Below are 21414 nucleotides of genomic sequence, written 5' to 3'. Positions count from 1 at the left end.
TCAAGATGCAGCTCCTCCTCAGAGCTGCAGTTTCCAAGCTTCCACCTCACAGATCAGCCCTCCCTCATTCAGCTCCTTCAGACTAGCCAGCAGCAATTAGCGAACACCTGGTGGAACTGCACATCTGCTGAGCTCATTATAGCAGCTTCAGTGCAGCCTTGATAAAAATGTTGATAAAGGGTTAATAGAGGAGCCATGTTATGATGACTTCATGAAGGCGGAGCTTCAGAAAGAGCAGGCGTTTATAAAGAGTCAGAGGCAAAAATGTCAAGGCGTTAAATTAGGAGGTAGAGAGTCTTTAATGTCATATAAATCATTTTTGTAACTACTGAATGTAACATAGTTACTTGATTATGTTATAAAATGGCATAATACATAATACTGCCCCTTTAATGAATTTATTTATTGGGTTTAAATTTGTAACTGAGTAGTTATTGTCATATTTTTATCTGATTGATCAATGAATTGTCAGAACAATTGATAGAATAATCAATTACTAAAATAATTCTTAGCTGCAGCCCTGTTCTGTTTAGGAATGTTAATGGTTCTACAGTAATCATGCCTTAATAAATGAATCTTAGCATTTCCTGACATTATGATCTAAAACCGTTCAGTTTGATAGAAAATAAAAAAAACAGAAGAGAAGAAAACGTAAGGGAGTGAATACTTTTTCACATGTACAACAGAAGCAAACAGACTGAAATGGTGAACTTGCATAACTCTGATTTAGCTTCACTGGCCTAACATCTAGCTGCACTGAGACATTTGAGGTTTCCTGTTCCTTTCTGTGTCCAGCTGAAGGGTCGCCACGGTTACCTCACAAAGGCCTCTTTATCTCGACCCAGAGCTCACTCTCTCCTCGTTCATCGCCAGCTATCTCCTGCACTCTATCTTGTCCGTTGCTGTTCTCCTCCCTGAAGTGTTTGCTGTATCTCAGCATTCCATGAGGACTTGCATGTGACTCGGAAAGTACACAAGGTGGTGGGGGCGCGGGGGGCAGGGGGCGGGGGGGCAACTCCGTGTCCCTGTGTGTGTTTCTGAGAGGAAATGAACAGATAGACCAGATCGCTGTGTTTTATCCTCTGGTCCATGCACAGCAGTGAAGTCACTGTCATTTTCTTTAAAACATGATGTCATTCATGCCAGTCTGACCAATCAGTGCAGCTCATTATGGGTCAGACATAACACTTCGCAAGTTCAAAGTTCATTGGGGTTCACGGCACCGGGTGAAGAACAAAGAGGTATAGAGTTAGAGGAAATACCCTCCGTTGTTTTGGCTTCCCTTCAGATACAAACCTACAGGAACATGCTGGAGATAAATCTGTTGTTTACCTTTACAAAACTCTCTCTTTCTCTTTCCCTCCTTCTCTCTCTCTTCTCTCAGTCTCTCCCTCCTTCTCTCTCTCTGACTTCTTCTGATCTGAGATGTGTAACGTGTACACTGCAGCACTGCAAAAACTCAAAATATTACCAAGCATTTTTGATCTAGCTCCTACTGCAAATTTCTTCGTACTCTGGAAATAAGACAAAACTTAAGAGTAACTTTTCAGCACAATAGGAAGCTTGTTTTAAGTCAGTAATTCCTTATTATTGATAAAAGGTACTAGTTCCACTGGCAGATTATTTCACTTATAAAAATAAAATGTTCCCATGTTGTAACTGAAATATTCTACCTATGGAACCAGTACATTTTTAAATACATATTAAGAAATTCTTGACTTAAAACAAGCTCCTATAACTTGCTGAAAAGTTATCTGTAAGTTTTGTTGTATTTCAAGAGATATTTGTACCAGTAACTAGACCAACGATACTTAGATTTTGTGTTTTCACAGTGTGCATGGGGTCATTACTTCCTTGATCTGTTTAATGGGACAGGAATGTGTGCTGATTCATATCAGCTGTCATTAGCATAGCTGTGTCTGTTTGATCACTGAGAGGAGGAGAAAATAAGGGACACTCTGTCTTAAACGTGACAGATACCGATTTCCCTCTTTCTGTCCCAAAAGCTGCACAATAAAAGTAAGTCTTGATTTAATTTCCCCTTGGGATCAATAAAGTAATAAAGTTTTTTTTTTATGAAGCCAAATAATCTCTTTGAGGTTTCTTTTAGACATCCTCAGCTCAGTGGTTAGCTCCTGGTTACAGTCTGTCCGCTGACGTGTTCTGTGTTGATCCAGGTAATGACCTGTTCCTGGTGGCGGTCCATGAGTTGGGCCACGCCCTGGGCTTGGAGCACTCCAGTAACCCCCTGGCCATCATGGCTCCCTTCTACCAGTGGATGGAGACGGATAACTTCCAGCTTCCGGACGACGACCGACAAGGCATACAGCAGATCTACGGTAACCTTTAACCCTTCCACTCCACTACTCAGTTCATTCTCATTTAAACTCATACAAGTTCCCTTACAAAAGTATTGGAAATAAGGATTTATTTACTTTTGGCCAGGTTATGTCAGGATGTGCTTTTAGAAAAGTAGAACAATATAGATCCCTCTTAAACTTTTCTACATTTTGTAGAACCACAAACTAGGAGATTTTATATAACAAAGCAATCTGAAGTGTGAAGGGGAAACATAATGATCCATTATTATTAAAATGCTAATGCTTTCAGAAATAAAAAATCTAAAGAGTGTGGTGAGTGCCCCTCTGAGTCGTCTTTTATTACAAATACAGCTGCAGGTGTTTTATGGTGCTATGAAGCAAAAATGAGTCAGATTGGAAGGAGTGTCTGAGAAAATCAGTTTGCAAAGTCTTGCTGCAAATTCTCAATTTGATATGTCTACATTTTGACTAAGCAACTCCAACACATGACTATCTTTGACCGAAACCGCTGCAACTAATTGCTCAACCTTAAGGTTCCCCCGTACTTCATCCAAAGTGCTGAAATCCAGGCAACCGCCTCCCATTCTCCACACCAGACCCGCATGGAAACAATTCCACAGAGCTCTGTGCAAAGAGTCCCAAAACGAATCCAGAGTCAGCAATGTTGATATTTGTCTTCCACTATCTGGTTCATGGATCCGCAGGAGACACGAATATTTATGAGGAGTGTTTATGTGACGCGGTGAGGAATTATGCACGTTTGTAGGATTCTTCACTATATAACTAGTATAATAATAAGACTATCAAAAGGCTAAAAACTCCTGGATAGAAATTGGGACATTGTTGGGTCAGGGCGTGATATATACTGAAGCTGCAGTGTGTGAAACATGTCTGTGAACACAAACATTCAGAAACCTTGTGACCATGCGTCAATTCGAATGAACTATGGGGGAGTCTCTCTAGTCTCCATTGTTTTGTAACCTCCAGTCATTTGTGTGCATTCCATCTCCAGCCATATTCTGATGAGGTTTGACCAGCTTTCCCACAGCATCATGTTACTGTTGTGTCACACTGTGAACAAGTTGAAGGTGTGTGGACGCTCTAGTGAGGCGCTGGTTCAGCTTTTAGTATGTATGAATCATCTTAACTTCTCTTTTTACATCTTCACAAGCAACAGGAATAAATTAGTCTTGTTCAAAGGAGAAGCTTTAGTCTTCAACTTTCTGCCATTTTATTCCTTAAAGTATAAATAACATTTCAAAAATTTATTATTAATAATGATTACTACGATGGATTTCCAAAAAATAAATACATTTAGTAAGCAAAAGGTTAATTTATATGCTATGTCATTTATATGGAATTAAATTAGCCATTTCCTCAGAGTGGACAGTACATCAATAGCAATATATTGTAATAGATATGATCAATCAATCAATCAATCAATCAATCAATCAATCAATCAATCAATCAATCAAGTTTATTGGTATAGCACCTTTCAGCAACGAGGCAGTTCAGAGTGCATACCATCATAAAAACACAAAAATAAGGAGTCATATAAACATCATACAGTCACTAATTGGGAAACTAGTAACAATAATTACATTTTGAGGAGTGCCATCATCAAGATCATCAGTACACATCAGATATGTCCCAATTATTATTGTTCAAAAGCAGTTCTAAATAGTTGGGTTTTTAGTCTAGATTTAAAGGAACTCAGTGTTTTGGCTGTTTTCCAGTTTTCTGGAAGTTTGTTCCAGATTTGTGGTGGATAAAACAGGAAAGGTCCCGTCACCAGTTTGACAGTATTTCAGATATTTAAAACGAAAAATGAATCAATATTTATCTATCAAATGATATGAAATGCTTATTTGTTTTTCAGCCATATTGTCCAGCCATACCATTTCTTTACATATGAAGAAATGGTATGGCATATACATAAATGTTGCTAAGTGTTCTGCTTTGGATCAGTTTCAGCAAGTTAAGCAGACCAAACAGAGAACATACTGATCATCGTGCTGACTCAGCTGACCCCGCTCTGTGACTCTCTAAAGGTCAACCCAACGGCGTTCCCACTCAGGCGCTTCCCACCGTGCCGGCTCGCCGCCCAGAACCCAGACCACCTCAGAATCCCCCCCGCCCCAGGACCACAGACAGACCCGACCACTATGGGCCTAATATATGTGAGGGGAACTTTGACACCGTTGCCATGCTGCGTGGAGAGATGTTCGTTTTTAAGGTAAATTCTTTGACGAAGCTTTAGGTTCAGGTTCAACACCCGACCGGACATGAGGTTTCATTCCTCGTAGAAAAAATCAGAGCTCAGAGTTGGAGTCCTTTAAGAGAAAGGACGTGTGGCGCGCCCAAGAACAGGTCTGCTTTCAATCAGGGCTTTGTGGATTGTAAACTAACAGGCCGGCGCTCTTTTATGAGATACAGGCCCTGCTGGAAGAGTTGGGGGTGTTCAGGTGTTTGCTTTAGGAGCCTCTGGACCCACACAAAACATTTAAAAGGCATTAGACATGAGTAAGCTATTACCTAAGCTCCTAGCTTTGTCTGACTGCTCACATACAATCCCATCCTTCGGCTGTTGACTGGTTTTGCTCCCAGCTAGATTTTCATGTTTCTCAGAAGACATTTGTTTGATACTATGCACCTCCAGTCTTGTGGTGGTTTGTCATTATGAATCAGCTGGTGCTTCAGCAACACTTACCGGTCACTGATGCAAGAAGTCCGCGGGATTCATTTTAGGGCTGGAGTTTACGGAAATTTCAGCAACACTTAGCTGTGTTTTGGTGTATCCAGGACTTATTTGGTGATAGTCTGAGAGCAGCAGCACAACATGAGTAATGGTGTGTTTCAGAGGAGGTGCTGCAGTAGCTGCATCAGTGTCTCAACATATCCAAGAGCGATTCCACTGGATCCCAGGAAACCGCTGAAATGCCAATGTAACAAAACATGAAGCGAGGAAAGAGTCGTCTCTTGACAAGAGTTGCATAAGAAAAGTAGATTTATAGAGGTCTGTTCCGGAGTGGGTCCCTGCTCCTCCTCCCAACACACAGATCAGTCTGTGAGCATCTCTTATTTGAGAGAGTAGGTGTGTTTGATGCAGAGCAGCAGACACAGTAGCCTGACATCTGGCTGCCTGGACGTGTGCTGCTCACGGTCAGAGAGTTAGCTCTGCGCTTCAGGGTTTCATCTCAGCCAGCTGACTGATCTGAACGTGATCTGAGGCACATTAAAATAACTAATAAAGAAAAGTCCTGCCCCTTTTCATACACAGAGCAAAAACAAAACTAAGAAATATTACTGAGTTTCACTTCTTTTGAATAATCATAATTACTTCACTTATAGGGAAAATCAGGTTTTTAATAATTTTGTAGCCAATCATTAATTTGTTCATCTGTTTTTTTGTGTATTAATTACATTTGTTGGTTATTCGTTGAAAGTCTGGCAGACATTCAAGACGGATTTTTATCAATCTCTGGTAAACAAATGAATCCATCCTCCTGTGTCCTGCATGAAGGACGAAACCAGGTGTGTTTGCCAGAAAGAACCGAGCGCCGTGCATTTTACTGTTTTACAGATCAAGAAGGTTCTCCTGCTGACTCAACACTTAGAAACGATCAGACAGTCTTCTGGTGAAAGTAGGTCTACTGGAGTCAGTAGCATTTGTCTGAGATCTTAATGCCCATAAGGCAAAGTATTACCAAATGATTGTGTAAAATGGGACAGTGGTGATTTTCATTGTTTTGAGCTGTTAACCTGACAGTGAAAATTACAAAGCACTTTATGAAAAATGCGATATAGCAGCAGAGTAACGAGCAGAGAGAGGAGTAATGGGCTGTGATGGAACCATCAAACTGTTATTAGCCTGTCAGTTTTCTGCTGTTGCTGTTTTATTGTCCGTTCTGCTCTCGTTATCCTTTAGCGCTCAGTTTAATTGGCATAACAACCGCAGAGTTTGAACACACTGCTGTGTGTGTGACCTCAGTGCTACAAGAGCTTGGTGACCAGTGAAAAATATTGGTCTGGATCTATTTGTACCCTTTTAATACAGCGTGTATTAATTTGTAGTTTCATTGGGTTTGATGTGTTTTAAAGGTGTGAAGACGAACAGAAGCTGCTTTTTCTAGCATGTTCTAAGTAATGCCACGACTCACACCCACGATGTTGAACCCTGCAGGGTCGGTGGTTCTGGAGGGTGCGCAGGAACAGGGTCCTGGATAACTACCCCATGCCCATTGGCCACTTCTGGAGGGGTCTGCCCGGCGACATCGATGCCGCTTACGAGAGACACGACGGCCGGTTCGTCTTCTTTAAAGGTAAGCAGAAAGTTTCCAAAGACAGACTGAAGCATGCTGCCCAGGGCTCTCATGCTAAAAGACAGTGTTATAATTCTAACAGGTATTTTACTGCAGCCATTGCTATTATGTATTATTTTTCTCCATGCTTGAAATAACAGGAAAGAACCAGTTATTGCCTGGAGTAATGTGTTTTTATGCGATAAAAAGTGGAGATACAGCAATGAATTGGTCAGAGATCAAGATCAGCACATTTTCACTGATTGGCTCTGGGTGGTGATCAGAAAATCCATCAAAACTAAGAACTTCCACCATTTTTCTGTCTACAACCAACAGCATGCTCTTATGCTTTGGTGCATAAATGGGAACAATCTTGTAATCCCTTCATTTTCTGGAATCAAAAGTATCACACCAAACCAAAGACCTTTCAGCACATTCTTCTTGTTAGGTCCTTACAGTTGTTTGTAGGAGGAAAGTAATTGGACAAAACTGGGATCAACCAATTAGACTCCAAATTGGGATCATATGGGAAAAGCCTGATGAGTGGATCTCTGATCTCTGATGCATAAATCAGTTTTCACAAACAAGACGACTTTAAATAGTGGTGGGGCCTGATGTAGATGTTTGAGTGAATTAATTAATCAGATTTTAGTCGAAAACCATATGTCAACAAAATAAGCAAAATCTTCAATTCAAAAACCCTTTTTGCTGAAAAATTAGTGAATAAATAGACATATGAGCTCAACATATGTCTATGTTTTGAATCTGTTATGCAGGTTCTCTAACCATCACATTGGTGCAAAGTGTTATTCTACCTACTCAGATTTTTAGTGTTTCAGGAATCCCTGATTATTCATGGAACTTCTTTGAAAAAACCCTTCTTTAGAAATGTGGACTGTGGTCACTGACATTAGCGTTGGGGACGTCGGTGCTGCTGCTACATATTTAGTATTGAGATGCAATTTTAGGCTTGAATATCTTCACCGATAGCCTAACTGTGTTTAGCACAACTTAAACACAACAATAGTCTTTTCCAGCATCCCATCTGGTCATTTTATTGAAGCAAAAAGGAACCCCTAGTGGGCCAAGAGAAGCCTGCTTTGTCTCTTTGCTGTTATTTGCAGATGTAGCTTGTGCTTCAGATTTACAGGTTTACTAGAAACATTTGAGTACAAAGGTTCCACTTGGAACTTTTGTACTCAAATATTCTGAGTACATCTTCCAGATGGTTGCGTTAAAATTTTAACGCATTAAGATCTGTGTAATTAATTAATCAATCGAAATTAACACATTAAAGTCCTGGGCCTAATTTATACCCCCAACTTTTAGATGCATCCCTCTTCCAATACACCTGAATTAAAGTCAAAGTCAAATTAGACCCCAAAGCTAAGCTAACTAACAGTAATAATTGTACACTAACACAAACTTCTACAATGTAATATTCAGATTTGTTGAAAATGTACAATCCATTTAATTTTAATGGCAGTCATTATCAAAACTGTGTCCTGCTCTCCGTATTCTGAACTACACATTTGTCACTGAACTTCTTTGAAAAGCTTATGAACCTTCTGGTTTCCCTCTAAGAGAACTACAGTATGTAATGTATTCTGCATAAATCTTTCTCTGTACTGCCTGTTATTTTATACTGTCAGTCTCAGAGAGCAGATAGCATTTTATATCTCTCAATGGAAGTTGCTGAATGAAAAAGGAAGCGTTTAGCCTTTAGCTCTGCCTCACTCTGATGGACTGCATGCTTTGTGGGCAGCTGTTGATAATGAGGAGAATGATGTCATTGGCGAGCCTCTCAGTGTGACACTTGGCTACGAGCCATTAGTGAAGGAAGGGCCAGACAAGGAGAAAAGGCACTGGCCAGAACGTCAGACTTCACGGCTCAATACGAAGAAGGGACGTATATTCCTAGAAAAAAAAACAAAAAAACAAAAAAAAACGCCCATCCGATCAGTCAGTTTTCCTCTTATGCTTGTGTTTATGTGAAATGAGCCAAGAATGATGTAAATGCCAATTACTGTTCTACATCTTGCAGTGACTCGGTTAGCAGACATTTTGCTGTATTTGACAACATTTGTACATCAGTCACCAATAAAATGAATCGTCAGTAATGTCAACTGTCAGTCTGAACTTCACTGATTGTTTTTCATCTTTATGGATTACAGACTCATTCATTTTCCTCTTGCTGGCCCAACTGAACTGTGTAATTTCTCATTGTAATTGCAGCAAAGGTACCCAATTTATTCCCCCCATTTTATACCCACACTCTTATTTCATTCTTTCATACTTTCATGTCAGAAATCAATTCTCTCATAGACTATGACAGATTATTTCCCCTGATCAAAATAGCTCTAAGCAACTTCCTGCTAGTGGATCTTGCCTTACTGACAGGAAGTGACCACATTTCTGTACAGTAGACAACGACAGTGACTTTGAAGCGTCAGTTGAAATGTCCTCTAACTTGTGGAAATTGACACAGTGAGGGTACAAAATATCCCATCGCAGATAGCTCTATCTTGTTCTCAAAAAAGTGTTATGAAATGGCAGAGGGCCAAAATGACAAGCTCTTGATATATTTATGCATTAGTCAGCTTGCCAAGACAAAACCTGCTGGGCTTGTAGAGGGATGTTCGAAAATAAAGACATGAGTCAAACTTAACGATACTCAAATTTCACACTAAATGAGGCACATTGTGCCTCACATTGTGAGGCACAATGAGGCAATCCTTTAACCTCTCTAATTAACGCAAAACCAAAAAATTCAGCCCTCTTTAAGAAAAATACACAATTACAAAGTGTCACTTTGCTATTTGTCTAAACAGTAGGTAAGATACTTTGTGTAAGTGTTAACACTGACCTTTTTAAGTTGCTTTCAGGCGTCAGGGTCACTTGTAGTGTTAGCTTGTAGCATTACGGATTTCATCTTTGTTCCTGTTAGTCTAATTTTGCTGACTAAAAAACGTTGCATTTGTATTTTCTGGATGCATTCGCGAGGGGCTGTTGGAGAAAGAAGTTGCTTAATTTGGGTAAATGAGAATGGGTCATTTTATATGGATTGTAATGTAAATTAGTATCTTTGAATAATTATTTTTTTCTAGAATCGATTACATTTAGATCTGAATTGTACAAAAACAACCCCTGGAATCGTCTGATGCTTCCAGGGGTTGCATACTAAATATTAGAGTGGTTAGCTCTGAAAGATGGGTAAAGCAGACCGAGGCAAAATAAAAAGAAGAACTTAATACTGGAACTGAGCACCTCCTCCTTAAAACCTAATGTTAAAACAGTAAAATCGTTCTTTCAGTGAGAATAAAGCTGTAGTCTGACAGAAGACCAGCCGCTCCTAATGTATAATTATACATTAGGAGCGGCTAATAAGTTTGTGTTATTAGCCAAACACAAACTTATTACTCAGTGATGCCATACTCGCTGTTGATGTGTATTCTGATTACTTAACAACACATAATTTGTTCATTTTTATAATGTACAAACTTGCATAAATAAAGTCTGGGTTTCTGTGACTGTTCTTGACTTGAATTACCAGAAACGCATGGATGAGCGCATGTATTTCTGAGCCTTTCCCAGTGCAAAAAAGCTCACATCTGCACTTAAGTTTTCCTTATATGTCAAAGTACTTGAGGTTATGTAGGTCATATTTGCCTGTGAAGGAAAACTAACCTGATTTCTTCTCCTTTCTCCCCTTGTCTTCATCAGGAAACAGATTTTGGCTCTTCAGGGAGGCAAACTTGGAGCCGGGCTACCCTCTCGATCTGGTTGATTATGGTCGAGATATTCCCTACGACCGGATAGACACCGCAATCTGGTGGGAACCGTCCGGCTACACTTACTTCTTTCAAGGAGACAGGTAAAGTAGCCTTCAGTCTGTCAATGATGCATTTAGATTAAATACGTCACCATCAATAATGCATAGACAACATATCCACCTCATTGTGCTAATGTCCTGAATCTTCTTTTAGTGCCAAAATGTGCAGTTTGAGCTAAATGTACCTCAGCTGATTTAGAGAAGTTTTCAGTTCTCTATGAGCTGTTTAAATACAAACATGGCAGGAGTATCAAGTCTAGTTTGACCTTCTGTAGACAGTTTACAACCAGAAGCAAAACCTTCTTTCCGCCATTTTGTTCAGGTACTGGCGCTTTGATGAGACGTCACAGTCTGCTGACAGGGGCTACCCAAAGTCAATCGATGTCTGGGACTCTTCAGTGCCTTCTTCTCCCAAGGGGGCCTTCCTTAGTGATGATGGGGGTGAGCTGTGTGTGTGTGTTTGTGTGTATGAGTGGAAGTGCCTGTAGCAGACTGAGACTTGCCTGAAACAAAGAATCGGGGTGTGTCAAGTCTTGAGCAACCGTTAGTTAATATCGCCAGTGTTTCAGCTGAAAGTGAAAAAGATAAACATGTCTTGCTTTTTATGGTGACACATTCTGATGTTTTTGCATGTTCCAGCATACACCTTCTTCTATAAGGGCTCCAAGTACTGGAAGTTTGATAACCAGCGTATGAAAAGCGAACCAGGCTATCCCAAGTCCATCCTGAGAGACTTCATGGGCTGCAGTGTGGACCTGGATCCCGACAGAGACACCGACTCTGGACGCAAATACCCAGACCTAAACCGTCCACCGTTCAACCCAGACGCGGGCCGTGATGCGGACAAGGGCAAAGGACGGGATGGGACAGACCGCGAAGGCACAGACTCTGACAAGGGCAAAGGCTCAGACAAGGACAAGGACAAGGACGAAGACTACATTGAGGGTCGGGAAGAAGACACCAATGAGGTAGACGTGGTGCTGAAGGTGGATGACAGCGAGGAACGAACCATGAACATTTTGATGGTGACCATTCCTTTGGTCCTGGTGATGTGCATCCTAGGATTGATCTACGCCATCATCAACACGCTGCAGAGTAAAGGGACGCCGCGGCTGCTGGTGCACTGCAAGCGCTCCCTTCAGGACTGGGTCTGACCCTTGGCTTGAGGAGGCTCTGAACTTTACATACCTCCCCTCCTCTCACCCAGACCTCTTTCTGGTGATCCATCTGTGCTCAGTGGTTCCTGCAGCTCTTAGTAAATGTGGCAGTAGATCCATGCTGATCCAGTACTGATAAAAACTACAAGCGAACATAAATTATGTCTTACATTTAGAGACACTGATACACCACCTTAACCACCTCCCTTCGCCCATGGTGCTCTACAGTGCGTTGACTGTAGTCTATTTATGACAGAACTTTGCACATTTTTTTTCATGTTTTGTTTTGGTTCCTTCTGTGTGAGACTTCATGTTGTTATTATTAGTTCATAACCAGGAAAGCTGTTCTGCTCTCTGTCTCCTCTGCAAGGCCCTCCTCCTTCCCCTGAATCTCAACGGGGCTTTCTGTTTGAGGATATCGTAACATCTGCTTATGTCATCTCACAAAGGGTAAGCAAACGTGTAGACAGAGCACTTGGGTTTGAAGCTTGGTTGATAATCAATTCTGTCGTCACATTTAGATGCTTGTCTGCAGTGTAGTGTATCAAGACATGCTGCAGGGTTTAACTGGAAATGGTTAACACAGTTTCAGCTGAAATCTGGGAAATTTTTGTATCTCATGTGAGGCTTTGCTCAAACCCTCTGAGTCAGGCAGTTACAGGACAGGTGTTTTCCAGGGTGGTTTTGGATTTTTCTTACATGATTGATCACTTTAGTCCCCCGCCCCTCCCCCAAAAAAGTTTGGATCTGCTTGTCTGCTCTACAGGGTTGTTGAAAGAACCAGGTGGACACCTTGGCGACTCCTTTTTTTCCTTTAGAACTGAATCCACCATGTTCATGCTGACACATATTTTAGAAATCAGACTTCTTTGAGATTCTTCATCAGGAAACATGGCTCCAAATTAAGACTTGTTGAAACCTCTCGTTTTGGTGTTGAATTGACGAGTGGCCTAGTTCACACATAGCTACTGTCTGTGCTCTGGAAACCACAATGGAGGAGCTGTGGGCTGCATTACACTTTAAAAGTCACGACTGGCAGGAAATGGTGAACAGCAACAAAGAAAACAAGAGCTAAATTAATTTTGGGTGATTAATTTAGCCGTGGTTGTCATCCTTAGTTTCGACGTGATGTTGATGTCGGTATCATCTCCCTCTAAAGGCTTAATTCTTTTCACAATTTCTCAAATAACTTTGGTAAAAATAACTGGAGTAGTGAGACTTTGAGCTATACTAGATCAAATCTCAGAATATAATGACTCACTCGTAGACAGTAACTGCCAAACATGCTGTACATCCCATTTGTGCCAGTATGTTGAGCAGAAGATTTCCATCTTGTGGTTTGTTGAATAGGAACACACAGAAATAACAAAATCACAGCAGAAATCACAATTATATTGTGTAATTGATTTATTATATTCGATCAACTTTGGTTAATTTCAGCTGTTCGCTTGTCATCTTTCTTCAGCAAAAAAGAAAATATATATTTGTGCTGTTCATCTGTGAGATTTGAAAAAAAAGAAATCATCATAGAAACAAAGACTGCCAGCCATTGTAGTTTCTGCTATATCTCCTCATAAACCCAATTCACAATTCAGGCAAAGTTTAACATCTTTAGCTTCCGACTAGGAGGATTCTACTTAATATGGTCATAGCTGTAAAAAATAAAAACATAAACAGTGAGCAAAACATCCACTTGTTGTGTGCTAACGTCTGTTAGCTTGTTTTAGCTTTGCATCTCATTAGTTCCTCAAAGCAAATCAGAAAAGCTTCACTGTGCCAGTAGTTCTCCTAACCTCCACAGGCCATGTTAGGGTAGTGCCTAATTTTATTTGCGACAGATCTCAAAAGCACGAAACAAACATGCTAATCAGGCTAAAACTCTGATATTTATATGGTCTTTTTGAAAAGCACTGGCATTCATCTTCTTTTCACAATAGTGATGAATAAATTACAGATCTACAATCTCATAATCTAGAAATCATGACTTAAAATAAGATTCAGGTTGCAGTAAATGTTGAGCATTATCAAGCAAAGCTTAGCATTCCTGCTTTAGCTTCTTCTCAGCTGGCTGGACCATACTTCTTCCCATATATGGGAACAAATGTAAAGACTTCTCTGTCCTTCAGGGTAAACAGAGTCAAAGAAGAACCTGTTCCCTTTACATTCAGGACAGACTTATCCTGAGTCTGCCTCTTCTCTGTCAACAATCAGGAATTTCCTTTGTGCTGTACACGAGGGGGAGTATTCATTATCTGAGAGAACCTTAACCTTAAACCGTAGCAGGGCCCAGCTAATGTTCCACACACTCCCAAACAGCCTGTCTGTCGAGCACAAATCAACAATGATGACCTGCGATCTCGGTGTCAGAACAGTGGGGTATCTGGACACACCAGGGTGGGCTCATGTGAGCACAGGCTAATCCTCCTCATGAAAAACAGCAGGTGTGCACAAAATGCCGTTAACCCCCTGGACCTTTCCCTTAAATCCTTAAGTGCCCCCGTATCGGAAAGCTCCTTGCTCCTTTTTCATCTTGCAAGAACAAAGAATGAAGTCTTTGTAAAAGTCATTGGATCAGCCCTGCAGGGCAAATTAAACATGATCAGCAAGTGTGGAATTGCTTATTTTGCCTCAGCGCAGTTGTAGTCTAATTAGATTTTTAGATAAAGTGAAGCTTTATTCACACTTTGAAAGAAAGACTGCTAACCAAAAAAAACCTTCCATATGTTACGGTTTGTTTTGTCTCTTGACATGAAAACTGACTTACTAAAAAATGACTAATTTAGGTTGTGAAATGAGCTTACTGTTTGGTGTTAGTATCTCCACTGTCACATTGTGGTTTAGCGGTAAATCTGAGTTGAGGTCCTCTGAAAGAAATGGTTTCTTATCATTACTCTGATTTAGCATCTAAAGGTGAGTCAAACTGTTGGGTCAAGCTTGACCGCAAATGAAAAAAGGCTTATCTATAAGGAAGGAGCATGTGGAGTGATGGGTGGAGCTTTGTCAGGTTGCTCAGATGTAACTGGGGAGTGTCTGACCGTCCTACAGCTGAAACAAAGGAGGGGGGAAGGGACGGGAGGGGAAGGACGTTAACTTTGCCTCCCTGAGGCTACAAAGCGTAGATCTCAGGAATAATGAGGGCTGGACGGAAGAGGAGAACAAGAAGAAGGAGGGGCGATGGGAGGCAGATTTGTCTGAAATTCTACCAGAGTCCTGGAAACTCACAGTCAGTAAGAGACTTATTCTAGACGTCTCTCACTCGCTGCTTAAGTAAAACCACTTTCTGTATACTGTTTGCACTTTTTCACATTTTGTCACTCTCCAATCACAAACATCAGTGTCTTTTTGGTATTTGATGTGACAGACCTTCATAAAGTAAATCTGGAAAGCGTGTCATGCTCCTGATGTCGATGCACGGTGGAAACCACATTTTGCTGCAGTTACAGCTTCAAGTCTTCTGAGGTTTGTCTCCACCAAGTGGGAATTTCTAAGGACTAAAATGTTTGCATATCAACAACAACAAAAACAAATTTAACTTAAGTTTTAAATCATATAGCAGTAAATTATTGTAAAATATGTAGACGTTTGTGATTGCAGCAAAACAAAATGTGCAAAGGTTGAAGAGGAAGGAATAGCTTTGAGTCTGGCCGTTGACCCCGAGGCCCACTGCAGGGTTAAGGTGAAGGCTTGTGTTGGTGGGACACCTAAACAGTTAACGGGACACTCAGCCTGACAAGAACCTGGAGATTGATCTAAGGCAAGTCAATCCTGGTTGCTTAGAAACGGTGTCCTGTGTCCATCTCTCACCCCCCTCATCATTAGTAAGTTGTCAGAGGGGGAGTGGTTGGCGGACGCAGCTAATCAGCACTAAAAGCACCGTCCTCTCCTGTCCTCTGCTCCCATTGGTCCAGCTGGGACATCTGCGAGTACTCAGACATCCCAGTGTCTGGACAGGCTCAGAAAGTGCACACTCACCGCATTAGACACTAAGTAGCAGATAGAGTTCATCAATCTGCCTTTCCTGTGACCTCCAAACAACCACTTTAAAGAGCGGGGAGCCAGCGGGAAGCTGAACGAGCCGCTGCGCCTCAGAGATCGCCGCGCTCTGCCGGTTTCAGCAGCTTCTCGTTGTTCCGTCCCGCTTGTTGTCTCTGGACACCAAGCGCGAGAGAAGTATTGAAAGAACTCTTGTCAGAGGTGATTGATGCGCGTGTTGAAGTGTTCAGTTAATCAGCCCTACTCTCCATCAGTGAGCTCTATTTTCTGATAGTAAATCTTCCACCCCCTCTGCATGCCCGGCCCTGGAAGCCCAGAGGAATCATCACAACAATGGCCTGCTCTCTTCCTCTCTCTTTCTCTCACTCTCCCCTCCCTCCATTTTTCTTTCCTTCTCCTTGGATGCATACTCGCACAAAAACATTATTGTCTCCCTCAACCCAATCTCAGCCCACCTTCCCTTTAGGAAAGCGGTCCGGCCTGTTTTTAGATCAGCTGTGACTGAATTTGCTTAAAGAAACACTCTACCTGTCAGCTCTGTTGCTTTCTTTAAGGCCTGGACCAGGAAGCAGGCGGTACACTCTGAGGGTCTCAGATGCCAGCGTGGGGAAGGTTCGGTCATGCTGAGCTTTCATGTGTCTCAGGATGTCTCTGTGTAAACACAGCATGCTGAGCGTTCCTGGCTCAGCCCCGACAGCCCAGCTTTCAGCACAGAAAGCCTGACGCCTCCGATTCCAGTCCACCGTTATTTAGAAGGCAGCAATTAGAGGCGGACCAATCGGAGATCTGTACCTGATATCCAGCTTCCACTAAGATGTGGTCTGCCGTTTTTGGCAAACCTCGATTTTAATAATATATTTGCATTTATCATTTATGTTATTGTTTTTTGTTTTTTTTGGGGGGGGAGGGGCAAAAACGGTGCATTTATATGTAGCCACTTCCAAGTATAAGGGGCTTGTTGAGTCAACACCTCACCATGACGTCTCCTCTGATGGCATAAAAATGGTCTGGATACTTAAGAGTTCCACGTCTAATTGTCAAAACACACCTTTAGTTTTGTCAGCTTCTGTGTGTTCCTTAGCAACTTTAGACCCTGAAATGTCCCAAAGCTTGCCAACATTTCCTTTGGTTCATGTGGCTCTCATTCACTAGAAGCTCAGCAGGAGGAAGGATGACGAGATAAGAGGACGACACGCAGTACATGGGTCAAGAGTCCAGTCCAGAACAGCTCTGTCACTGAGCCACATGATGCCTCAACATTAAGATTTCTGAATCCAGCATGTTCCACAATTTAGAGCAGTTCAAACATCAATCAGCTCAAACGCAGCCACGTCGCTTCAGTTCATCCAGCTTTCCTGTCAGTCTGACTTCACGCAGCGGCCTGAATGAAGTGCAGACACATCTCAACAAGTCAAAATGTTTCCTTTTGATCGTCTTCATTTGCCTTTTATGCTTCCTCCAGTTTTATTTCTAAACATTTCACTGACTCTTCCTCCATCAGTAGTAACTTCCACACCAGAGAGTGTCGTTTGTTGTTGGTGTGACCAGGTAGCGCTGGTGTCCAGTGCATTGTCTGGTCATCAGCCGGTTTCTCCGTGCAGTTCTGTCTTTGTCACCACACCTCCGCTGAAGACGGACGGACAGCAAAGAATCCGAAGAACATACTGCCTCACTTTTCACTTAAGTCAGCTTTTGTAGTCTAGATTAGTTGGACCCCAGAGGACTGCGGTTTGCCCAGATTCTCCTGTTTTCCCAGAATGCCCCTCAGCTTGCTCACTGAGCCCATCCACTTGGAAACCACTCATTTTAAATGGCCACTCCACTAACTCTCCATGGAATGGAACAGAAACGAAGGCTTAAAAATGACTTTCAGAGCCTTGAGAGTGCAACAGATGAGTGATCATCATGCCTCATAAGGACACTCAAGACTGGTGGGCAGGCGACCTAATAAAACTGCCTCTATCCTCTAGTTGCAGCTACAGTAGAGACTGGCTTCATGCCGTTTGACTCTTTGTTTCTGTTATTTTCTGTAAAATAAAGAATTTCAGTTTCATCTCTGCCTGAGATGAGATAATGTGGAAAATGTGTTTTTATTTCATTGTTTATAACATTCCAATGAATATTTTGGATGTTTTTTTTTGTTAGAAAGCCTTTTTTTTTTTTTTTTTTTTTTTTTACATTTGTGTTGTGTTCAATTCTAGTTTAGTGTGTTAACAAGCCATGCTGGACATGTACACATTAAAAAGTGCTCTAAGAAAAGGAAGAATGGTGTCCTAAGCTTTTTTTTTCTTGTTTGTGGAGCAGCTGAAGCAGCAAAAATGCTTCAGGGCTTATCAGAAGAAACTACGATTTCACACACACACACACACACACACACACACGCACACACACACACACACACACACACACACACCGACACAGCACACACCCTCCTCTCTTCCTGTGGTGAGGTCACTGTCCAGGAGGGCCCAGCTTCCTGTCTCACACGGGACAGGCAGCAGAATGGTCTTGTGGGCAGTGGAAGCCTTATGGTGGGGGTGAAACAGCCTGGCAGAATGCCAGGAAGCCACATGAGCTGAGAGGAAGCCAGCGAGCCGCTGAAGCAGCCTGTAAGAAGCCGAAACGACACAGGAATCACACTGAGAGGAAATTCATTGTTTGCTGCACCACTGAGGGTTTTGTCCCAACACTGGAATTGCAACACAGAAGCAGCAGAGTTTGATTAAATGTGTTTGTGGCTGCAGCAAAAAAAAACAATACCACCTGCTCATTTGTACTAATTGTCTAATCGTCATGTCAAATCCTTCCTTTGTCTTCATCTGAACCCCTCAGAGAATTATCTGACTAATAGAGGCGTGTGTCAGGGGGTTCCTGTGTCTATGTCCAGGGCTAACAATCAAAATAATCAAAGCCAAATTGACCCATTTTTAAAAATGATCATTCTTCCCAGAAAATAAAAATAAATCACTACAAAACAAACAAACAAAAAAACAAACACCACAAAATAAAAACATGTACTGTGCCTTGCAAAAATACTAAAAAACCTTTAAATCTTTTCATGTTTTGTCAAATGGACTTTAAAAATGTTGCTATCTAGCAAGAGATAAGACAGCCAGCAAGAATTTGCTAGCTTGCTAGCTAGCCATCTAGCTATCTAGCTAGGTATCTGCCAATGCATGCATAGATGGATTGATGGATCAAAGTTTCTGGATATTATGTACTTCATGTTATTCATATGTTACAAATAAGTGGTTAATGAAGCAAATATGAAATAAAATACATAGAAGAAAGGGATGTAAAAAAAAAAAACTTCTTTGAGAATATTAACATAAAGTCTAACCCACTGACAAAAGGAATTATGACCATATAGACAAAGAAGTTAAGTTTCCAATCCTCAGAGATAACATGTAAACGCTCTTGTGGAATAAAAGGTTTTGTGGAAATAAGTAAAATTATTGTGTTGATCAAATTTAGGAACTTATTATTTGACCTAAGAAAACCATTTAAGAATTGTATAGTTTTCACCAATCTGCATCCTTTTTTAAAATTGAACAGGAACCCAGAGGCTGAGAAGCACCAGACATTGATAAGCAGAGACTCCTAATGTTTCAGGATCCTAACAACACCAATGACACATTCAGACACCTCCAGGCTGTACCCACACCTTCAGTCCCTGCTGACCAGGAGCAGCAGAAGTGGGAGTAAAAGAGTGTGGAAGGCCTCCACTGCTAGCTAGTCTCCTCCACATCAACACCAATCCTCTATGTCTCCTTAGTAATGTATTGAAATGGAGGTGCAGGGGCAGGACACTGCAGGGCGGTGCACCCAGCCTTCAAGGAAAGGCAAGACAATTTTATCTATATAGCACATTTTCAGCAACGAGGCAATTCAAAGTGTTTTACTTGATTAAAAGAAAAATAAAGCAACAAAAAGATTTTCTTACAGTGGCAAAGCAAGGAAAAATTGATGACAGGTTTAAAAACAGACTATGATGTGCCAGACAGTTGTTAATTGAAGGAAACTACAGAAATGGCTTTTTGGCCTTGATTTAAAAGACATCAGTGTTTCGGCTGTTTTGCAGTTTTCTGGAAGTTTGTTCCAGATTTGTAGTGCTTGTAGAAGCTGAATGTTGCTTCTCCATGTTTGGTTCTGGTACTGGGGATGAAGAGCAGAACCAGAATCAGAAGACCTGAGAGGTTCTGGAAGGCTGATACAACAACAGCAGACCTTTAATGTGTTGTGGTGCCAAACCGTTAAATGATTTCTAAACTAACAACAGGATTTTACAGTCTATTCTCTGAGCTACAGGGATCCAGTGTAGGGACTTTAGAACTGGGTGAGGTGTTCTGTCTTTAAAATGTTACATTATTAAATGACTTGAAGAAGTTGTTGTAATCAATGCGATTAAAGATAAGTTCATGGATGAGTTTCTCTAGATCTTGCTGGGCCCTTACTCCTTCAGTACTGGGAATGTTCTTCAGGTGATAGAAGCCCGATTTTGTAACTGCCTTCACGTGTCTCTGAAAGTTCAGGTCAGAGTTCATCACTACAGCCAGATTAAAGCCTGATTTATAGTTTGCAGCTGCGGTAACTGAAGCTGTGTGTCGACCTCTTTAGGTTCAAAGATAACTTCAGTTTTGTTTCTGTTCAGCTGGAGGTTTTGGCACATCCACACATTTATCTGTTCTGAACATCTGTTCAGTGATTGGATGGGTTCAGAGTCACCTGACGACATTGTAATGCAGAGCTGTGTATCATCTGCATAACTAGATGACTTTGTGATCTTTAAACCACTGACTGGATGCTGAGGGTAATTGTACATTAGGAAGACCTGTTAGCGTCTGAGCTTTAACTTCTTGTCTGATATCTTTTGATGTTGCTTCAGTATTTCCACATTTCCTCATGACACCATCTATTTTAGGATGTGTGCCATTTCCTCTTGCTGCAAAGCAGCCCCACAACATGCTGCTGCCTCCCCCATACTTAATAGTTGGGATTACGTTCTCAGGTTTACAATTGTTCCTGTTTTTTGTTGTTGTTTTTTTCCCCAAATATAACAACGGCCATTATGTCTGAGCAGTTCCACTGCAGTTTCATCAAACCACAGGACATTTCTCCAAAAATGAAGGTTTTTGTCCCTTTGCAAGCTGCGATCTGGCTTTTTAATGTTTCCTTTGGAATGATGACTTCTTCCTCTCTGAGCGGCCTTTCAGTCCACGTCAGAACAGGATGTGTTTCACTCTGTCTCACCAGCTTCATCTTGCATCTTCACAAGGTCACAAGGTCATCTAGGCTTTCCTTCACTGGTTAAAAATTTTGAAGACGTTAAATTAATAAATAAATCCATGACATTCTTTCTTTCCTTATTGTGGCATTGAGCGAATAATTTTGGTAATTCTAAAAACACCTAAAGCAAAAGAGAGAAATTTGATCTGATTTACTTTCAGATAGAACAAAGGTCTCCATGTCTTTCTGTTTGAAGCGTTCCTGCTCTGGCTGTTACGAGGCACACTGTGCTCAGCGCTGTTATCGCTTGCAGCCGTCTCCTTATTCTAGGTTGAAAATTAACTCACTTTTAGTCCCATGACTCATGTTTACAGCACACGATCACACATAAAACAGAGGCAGTTAATTACTAGCTGGTGCAGCTTATGGCCAGCTGTAAATGTTTGAATGAGGTCCAGCTGAGACACCTGTCTGCTGATAGACACTTGTTCTAACTAAAAACAAGTCATGAGTTCTCTCTAATGCCTCCACTTCATCATCTTTTAACTTTCAAATCAAAAATAGATGCAGAAGACAAGCAACTG

At 41.4% G+C, this 21414-nt stretch overlaps 1 protein-coding gene across 1 annotated transcript in view; it reads left to right on the top strand.

The window, feature by feature from the left end:
• Window positions 1-17870, top strand: part of mmp15b (matrix metallopeptidase 15b) — a 32306-nt gene extending 14436 nt beyond the window's left edge. Inside the window, exons 5-10 of the mRNA XM_014968773.2 lie at window positions 2178-2339; window positions 4373-4557; window positions 6505-6643; window positions 10346-10496; window positions 10777-10895; window positions 11094-17870. Coding sequence (XP_014824259.2) covers window positions 2178-2339; window positions 4373-4557; window positions 6505-6643; window positions 10346-10496; window positions 10777-10895; window positions 11094-11608 — 1271 coding nt within the window. The 3' untranslated portion in view covers window positions 11609-17870. The remainder of the gene's footprint in view (window positions 1-2177; window positions 2340-4372; window positions 4558-6504; window positions 6644-10345; window positions 10497-10776; window positions 10896-11093) is intronic.
• Window positions 17871-21414: the final 3544 nt, after the last annotated feature.

The sequence above is a fragment of the Poecilia mexicana genome, unplaced genomic scaffold (genome assembly GCF_051168715.1).
Source record: "Poecilia mexicana isolate PSO_F unplaced genomic scaffold, ASM5116871v1 scaffold_3, whole genome shotgun sequence".
NCBI classification, from domain to species: Eukaryota; Metazoa; Chordata; class Actinopteri; order Cyprinodontiformes; family Poeciliidae; genus Poecilia; species Poecilia mexicana.
The sequence above is the reverse complement of the archived record's forward strand: the minus strand, read 5'-3'. Positions and strand labels throughout refer to the sequence as shown.